This window comes from Tupaia chinensis, unplaced genomic scaffold (genome assembly GCF_000334495.1).
Source record: "Tupaia chinensis unplaced genomic scaffold, TupChi_1.0 Scaffold148012_1, whole genome shotgun sequence".
In the NCBI taxonomy this organism is placed as follows: Eukaryota; Metazoa; Chordata; class Mammalia; order Scandentia; family Tupaiidae; genus Tupaia; species Tupaia belangeri.
The window spans coordinates 411215-418879 of record NW_006207862.1 but is presented as its reverse complement, the minus strand read 5'-3'; the positions used below and the strand labels follow the sequence as shown (position 1 = coordinate 418879).

General features: G+C 49.4%; 1 protein-coding gene across 1 annotated transcript in view; it reads left to right on the top strand.

The window, feature by feature from the left end:
• ZSWIM8 (zinc finger SWIM-type containing 8) overlaps positions 1-7665 on the top strand; it is a gene marked incomplete in the record, with an annotated part of 18649 nt that overhangs the window by 8272 nt on the left and 2712 nt on the right. The window contains 11 exon segments of the mRNA XM_027768915.1: positions 308-439; positions 582-761; positions 840-1023; positions 1229-1327; positions 3987-4111; positions 4782-5022; positions 5122-5280; positions 5393-5621; positions 5798-6087; positions 6263-6486; positions 7414-7665. Of these exon segments, the coding sequence (XP_027624716.1) occupies positions 308-439; positions 582-761; positions 840-1023; positions 1229-1327; positions 3987-4111; positions 4782-5022; positions 5122-5280; positions 5393-5621; positions 5798-6087; positions 6263-6486; positions 7414-7665 (2115 nt within the window).

Below are 7665 nucleotides of genomic sequence, written 5' to 3'. Positions count from 1 at the left end.
TCTTTCCCTGTTAGCCCCCGTTTCTCCTTCAAATCTCAGAGACCTCTCAGATCACTTCCTCCAGGAAGTCTTCCCTGATATTGCCCCTCTGATCTAAGGCTCAATGAAGTATCCCAACCACCTACTCCCTCTTAGCCTTTCCCAGTGGTAGCCAACATCAGACTGAGCTGCTGTGGTAGAAGCACAGACCAGCACAGGGCCCAGTACACAGCAAGTGCTCAAGGAATGTTTATAACATGAATGAGCATCGTGTCCTTTCCCTGGAAGTTGGGGCTTCAATCTCTCTGGTCCCGTTTCCTTTTCCCAGGTATTATTTGCCTGTGCTGAGGCCCTGCATGCGCATGGCTATAGCAATGAGGCCTCCCGCCTCACTGTGGAGCTTGCCCAGGACCTACTGGCCAACCCACCCGACCTCAAGGTAGAGCCGCCCCCTGCCAAGGTGAGAGAGACCCCCTTCCTCTATCTTCCCCACCTCAGCGTACTCCTGATCTGCTCCCATGCCCCACCCCAAGTGAGAGTCTCCTATGTCCACCGAGGTGAGTCAGACTCATCTGCCTGCTTCCTTGTGCCTCCCTCTCAAGGGCAAGAAGAACAAAGTATCTACGAGCCGTCAGACCTGGGTGGCCACCAACACCCTGACAAAAGCAGCTTTCCTGTTGACAGTGCTGAGTGAGCGCCCAGAACACCATAATCTGGCCTTTCGAGTTGGCATGTTTGCTTTGGAGCTACAGCGACCCCCAGCTTCTACCAAGGCCTTGGAGGTCAGAGGTTCCATCTGAGCTTTGCATCTTAATCTCCACTGAAATACTGAAGGTCTGAGCACTTTACTGTAACCTTAGGTAAAGCTGGCATACCAGGAGTCAGAGGTGGCTGCTCTGCTTAAGAAGATCCCTCTGGGTCCCAGTGAGATGAGTACCATGCGGTGCCGGGCAGAGGAGCTTCGGGAGGGGACTCTCTGTGACTATCGGCCCGTGTTGCCCCTCACGTTGGCCAATTTCATCTTTGACATTCTCTGTGCTCCAGGTATGGTATCTTACACGACAGTAAGTGGGGAACTAGGGTAGGGGTAGTTTTCTCTAAGGAAAAAAACAAGAGCCCCAAGGCTCTAAGTCACCTTTAGGACCAAGGCAGCTTCATGGGTAGGTTTGGGATGATGAGGGTCTTGGGTTCCTTTGTATTCTTACCCCTGATGCTTCTGTCTGCCTGACTTAACCCACCTTTCATCCAGTGGTTTCTCCCACGGGTTCCCGGCCCCCAAGTCGCAACTGGAACAATGAGATGCCTAGGGATGAGGAGCTGGGATTTGAAGCAGCAGTTGCTGCCTTGGGTGAGTCTGTCTGTGTATTGAGCCTGTCCATTAGCTAAGCCTGGCCTAGGTTTGATCCTAAGGGGCTATATGGGATTGCAAGTCTGGACAAAATATCTGACCCAAGTGGTGCCTTTGACACTATCAAGAATTCAAGGCAAAAATGTGTGCTATGAGTGTTGGGTATTGAAAAGGCAGTAAAACAAATATCTAGGGGAAGGTCCTCAGAGAAGTGATGGAACTGGGGTTAAAAAATTAGTAAGGGAGCCAGCAGGTGGCATGATGATTGAGGCACTGGACTCCCACATGGCTGACCGTGATTCAAGTCCTACACATGCTGGCTGGCTTTCTCACTTTCTCTCTCTCTAGTGAGCGCATGTGCTCTGTAGCAAATTGAAAATTAATAATGATAATTTAAAAATTAAGTAAATCTTTTATTTTTAAAGAGATTTTTGATTTAGGGTATGTGTACTCTCTGGAAAGACAGAGAGACAGAAAGCCAGAAAGCAAGAAATCACCCCCCCCAGGGGACATGGCCATGCCACAATCCTTCTTTCGTTCTCCTTTTGGGATGTTGGGCACACATGAACATAAGCCCAGTACATTTTAAGCTGCTGGGTTCAGGACTCAAACTGCAGTCAACTACATGGGAGTCCAGTGATGTAACCATTAAATAATTCTGTAAATAATTCTTTGGGCTTTTTTTTTTTTTAACTTTTTTTTTTGGGGGGGAGAGGTTTTTGCTACAGGGCGTGTGCCCTCGCCAGAGACAGAGAAAGAGAGACAGAAAGCGAGAAATCATCTCCCAGGGAGATGACCACGCGGCAATCCCTTCTCCTCCATTCTCCTCTCAGGATCTTGGGCATGCATGCACACGCGCCTGGTATGAGTTTAAGCCACCGGGTCTGGAACTCGAACCGCAGTTCACTACATGAGAGTTCAGCGACATAGCCATTAAGCTAACTGCTGGTACCTGGGCTTTTTTTTTTTTAAGAGAGCTTTTTGTTATAGGGTGTGTGTGCTAGCTAGAGAGAGAGAGAGACAGACAGACAGAAAGCTGAGAAATCAGCCCCTGGGGGATGGTCACGTTGCAATCCCTTCTCCATTCTCCTTTCAGGATCTTGGGCAGGCATGCACATGCACGTAGCATGTTTTAAACTGCTGGGTCCAGGACTTGAACCACGGTCGACAAAGTAGGAGTCCAGCGACATAACCATTATGCCACATGCTGGTCCCTTAATTATTCTTTAAAAAGAAAAAGTTTTGTAAGTTCTGAATAGGCAAATACCATGAATAAAGACACAGCTGCAGGCCAGCCCTATTGTGCAGTGTGTATATCAGAAGTCAGATCCCACATGGCTGTCCATGGTTCAATTCCTGGTCCTGGCAGCTTAAAAGCACACCAGGTGTGTGTGTGGGGAGAGTGGACAGGATCCCAATGTGATGGAGAAATGGAGGAAATAGAGTTGTGGCATGATCAGACTCCGTTGGTAGGAGGTGGTGCTTTTTTTGTATCTCTGATAAAAAAAGGGGAGGGGAACAGAAGCTATAATCACGTATTCCTGAGAATGAGGAACCTAATATCCCTGAAGTGGTAGGAACATGGTGGGTAGGTAGGAAAGGTCATGCTATGAAGATTTTGAAAAGAAGACGAGAGATTAGGCATTGGGAACCTTTTTTTTTTTTTAATAATTATTTTATTTGGGACCAGCAGTTGGCATAATGGCTATGTTGCTAGACCGTGGTTCAAGTCCTGGACCTGGTGGCTTAAACTCATTCTGGGCGTGTGTGCGTGTGTACCTGAGATCCTGAGAGAAGGGAGAAGGGATTGTGACATTATTTCTTGCTTTCTTTCTTTCTGTCTCTCTGTCTTTCTGGTGAGCACACACGACCTATAGCAAAAACCTCTCCAAAAAAAAAAACAAAAAAGAAAAAAGTAATAATTATTTAATTTTATTTATTCATCCATTTATTTTTAATTTGATCAGAGAGAGACATAGAAAGAGGGAAAGTGAGAAAGCAAGCCACCAGCTCTGGGACTCAAACCGTGGTCAGCCATGTGGGAGTGTCCAGCACCTTAACACCATGCCACCTGCTGGTTCCCTTTCCTTTTTTTTTCTTTTTAAAGAATTATTTTAGGGACCAGCAGTTGGTGGAATGGCTGTGTCGCTGGACTGCCATGTAGTTGATTGCGATTTAAGTCCTGGCTTAAACTCACGCTGGGCGCATGTACATGCGTACCCAAGATCCCGAGAGGAGAATGGAGGAGAAGGGATTGCAGCGTGGCCATCGCCCCTGGGGAGTGATAACGTGCTTTCTGTCTCTCTGTCTTTCTGTCGAGTGCATGTGCCCTGTAGCACAAACCTCTCCAACAATAAAAAGGAATTATTTATTTAACTTTATTTATTATTATTATTATTATTTTCCAGTTTGATCAGAGAGAGAGAGAGAGAAAGTGAGAAAGCAAGTCACCAGGGCCAGGCCATGCGGGAGTTCAGCCTCTTTAACCATCACACCACCTGCCAGCCCCAGCATTGGGAACCTTCTGTAGGTGGTGTGGGCTGGACCAAGGGAACCACTTACCTCACGTGCTGGTAGCTGCAGAGTCCTGGGCTGCTTTCCTTTGCTCTCTTGGGAGTTATCGCCACACACAATCACCATGAGGATCTACTTTTCACAGGCATGAAGACAACAGTGAGTGAGGCAGAACATCCCCTTCTTTGTGAAGGCACACGTCGAGAGAAGGGTGAGCTGGCAGTAGCACTAATGATCGCTTATAAGGATGACCAGGCCAAGCTCAAAAAGGTAAGAAGCTGAGGTCCTGGACTTCTGGCAGCCAGAGAGCAGATTTCACTACCTTTCTCAAGGGCTTTCAGTATGAGAAAAGTGATATTCTGCCTGTAAGAGCTAAGTAGGAAAACTTGGGGACATCTCATAAAGAACAAGAGACCAGTGGTTCTTATAGAAATGTTTGGGCATGGGACCAGCAGATGGTGTAGTGGTTACACTGCGGGACTCCCACGTGGCCAACTGTGGTTTGAGTCACAGACTTGGTGGCTTCAAAATCATGCCGTGTGTGTGTGTGTGTACATGCCCAAGATCTCGGGAGGAGGATGGAAGAGAAGGGATTGAGGTGTGGCTATCTCCCCTAGGGTGTGATTTCTCACTTTCCTTCTAACTGTGTCTGTCTGTGGCAAGTGCACATGCTCTAAGGCAGAAAAACCTCTTAAAAAAAGTGTTTGGACATAGGGTGGGGGGGAGTCATTCATTCATTTCAGTATTTACTGAATATTAATATATCCAGCCCTGTGGTGTTATGGAAGATAGTAAGATATGTAAGCCTGGAGGTTATCCTATAGTTACAACAGAGGAAGGCATTCTGGGAAGATTGCATTAGGCTGTTTGAAGGAGAAATGAAAGTAAAAGAGAAGTCAGGAGATAAAGGGCATCCTGTCACTGCTTCTCTGTCCTCCAGATCTTAGACAAACTCTTGGACCGAGAGAGCCAGACACATAAACCACAGACGCTGAGCTCGTTCTACTCATCTAGCCGCCCCGCCACAGCCAGCCAGAGGTCTCCTTCAAAGCACGGGGGCCCATCTGCCCCAGGGGCCTTGCAACCCCTGACCTCAGGCTCTGCAGGGCCTGCTCAGCCAGGGAGTGTGGCAGGGGCTGGGCCAGGCCCTACTGAGGGCTTCACAGAGAAGAATGTGCCTGGTGAGGTGGGGGCACTGGGCTGGGGGGATGAATGGTAATGGAGCCATGTCAGGGTCCACCTTCCTGGGCTCATCCAGTGTCTTTATTTCCCCCACCTAGAGAGTTCCCCACATTCCCCTTGCGATGGTCTCCCATCTGAGGCAGCTTTGACCCCAAGGTCAGAGGGGAAGGTTCCCAGCCGGCTGGCACTTGGGAGTCGTGGAGGCTACAATGGACGGGGCTGGGGCTCCCCAGGGCGGCCCAAGAAGAAGCACACAGGTAGGACAACTGGTGGGATGGCATAAACAGAAGGATATTCCTAGAGGTTGGAGTCTAACTTCTGGGAATCCTGATACCTACCTTCTAAGACTAACTTGTTTTGGGGGGTTAGGCATGGCCAGCATTGACAGCAGTGCCCCTGAAACAACATCGGATAGCTCCCCGACCTTAAGCCGGCGGCCACTTCGAGGGGGCTGGGCCCCCACCTCTTGGGGTCGAGGACAAGACAGTGACAGCATTAGCAGCTCTTCTTCAGACTCCCTGGGCTCCTCCTCCTCCAGTGGAAGTCGCCGGGCCAGTGCCAGTGGAGGAGCCCGGGCGAAGACAGTTGAAGTTGGCAGGTCAGTTGGAAGAAGTACCCATCTCTTCTGATCTGGCCCCACCCCCAGAGCCACACTCCTAGTGTAATCCAACCATTGTTCCTCTATATCCTCATTTACCCTGGTCCTTCCCAACCTACCTGGAGACCCATTTCAAAGAAACCCCAACCCCCGTCCCTACCCCATTGCCCCTTCAGGTACAAGGGCCGCCGTCCCGAGAGTCATGCCCCCCATGTACCCAATCAGCCGTCAGAGGCAGCTGCACACTTCTACTTCGAGCTGGCGAAGACGGTCCTGATCAAGGCAGGGGGCAACAGCAGCACTTCCATTTTCACACATCCATCTTCCTCAGGGGGCCACCAGGGTCCTCACCGCAACCTGCACCTCTGCGCCTTCGAGATTGGGCTTTATGCCCTTGGCCTGCACAACTTTGTTTCTCCCAACTGGCTCTCACGTACCTATTCTTCCCACGTTTCCTGGATTACAGGTAAATCTAGCATCCTGATTTGGGTGTGGGAGGGGGATCAGATGGTGGAGATAAGAGCCTCATTGTTGTGGCATTACTGATCTGACAGGAGAGACATCATTCCCATGCCCCAGTGGTGCCCATGCTAACCTCACTGTGCTCTTCTTTCCATAAAGGCCAGGCAATTTTCCTAAAGGCCAGGCAATGGAGATTGGCAGTGCAGCCTTGACCATACTGGTAGAATGCTGGGATGGGCACCTGACGCCCCCTGAGGTTGCATCTCTGGCTGATAGGGCATCTCGGGCACGAGACTCCAATATGGTGAGGGCAGCGGCAGAGTTGGCCTTAAGCTGCCTACCTCATGCCCACGCTTTGAACCCCAATGAGATCCAGCGGGCCCTGGTACAGTGCAAGGAACAGGTAATTTCTACAGACAACCTGGTGACCTGTTCTGGGGTATCTGGGCAGGAAAGTTGGGCATGGGGAAAACTTTAGAGCCCAGTTCTTGATTCTTATATCCTAGAGTTTATAAATATCGTTTATCCCTCCTGGTGACATTTTACATGGTAGTGTGCTTTGTGTCATTTCCATTCCGTACAGCTCTAAGGTTAGGATTATTCCTAATTTACTTAGGGAAATGGAGACCTATATAGTTTAGAGTCCAAGATAGTTACCCAGAATGGAAAACTTGCACAAAACTTCAGATAGATGATGAGACTTGGATGGGAGGGGATAGTTAAATTAGTTTGGAATGGACAGGGTTGGGGCTTCCCAAGGTGGCCCAAGAAGTTGTTGGGTTGTTGGAAAAGTCAGATGTATTTTTCCTGTTTTTTTTTTTTTTTTTTTTTAAGAGGCTTTTGCTATAGGGTGCTTGCCAGACAGAGACATAGAGACAGAAAGTGAGAAATCACCCCCCAGGGGGGATGGCCATGCTGCAATCCCTTCTCCTCCATTCTCCTCTCGGGATCTTGGGCATGTACGCACACGCGCCTGCTGTCAGTTTAAGCCACTGGGTCCGGGACTTGAAACACGGTCGACTACACGGGAGTCCAGCAACATAGCCATTACACCATCTGCTGGTCTTATATTTTTCCTGTTTTTCTATGCAAAAATGCATCATGACTTTTCCAACAATCCAGTATAACCTGGGTCTTGACTCCTATTGATTCACAAGTATTTGTTCAGTGTCTGTGTAAAGCACTTACTGCTCTGATGCTCAGAGCATTGAGTCTCACCTCTGATGTCTCCCTGGGAATCAGTCAACTCTGAAGGAGACATTAGAATGTCATTTGACACCATCCTTGGGTGAGGTCCTTCTCCCTTAACACCTTGGTCTTTCCCTTCCAGGATAACATGATGTTGGAGAAGGCCTGTATAGCAGTGGAAGAGGCAGCTAAGGGTGGGGGCGTGTACCCCGAAGTGTTGTTTGAGGTTGCTCACCAGTGGTTCTGGCTATATGAGCAAACAGCAGGTGGCTCATCCACAGTCCGTGAAGGGGCTACAAGCTGTAGTACCAGTGGGATCCGGGCAACTGGGGAGGCTGGGCGGGGGTTGTCTGAGGGCAGGGGGGGCCCAGGGACTGAGCCGGTTACAGTGGCA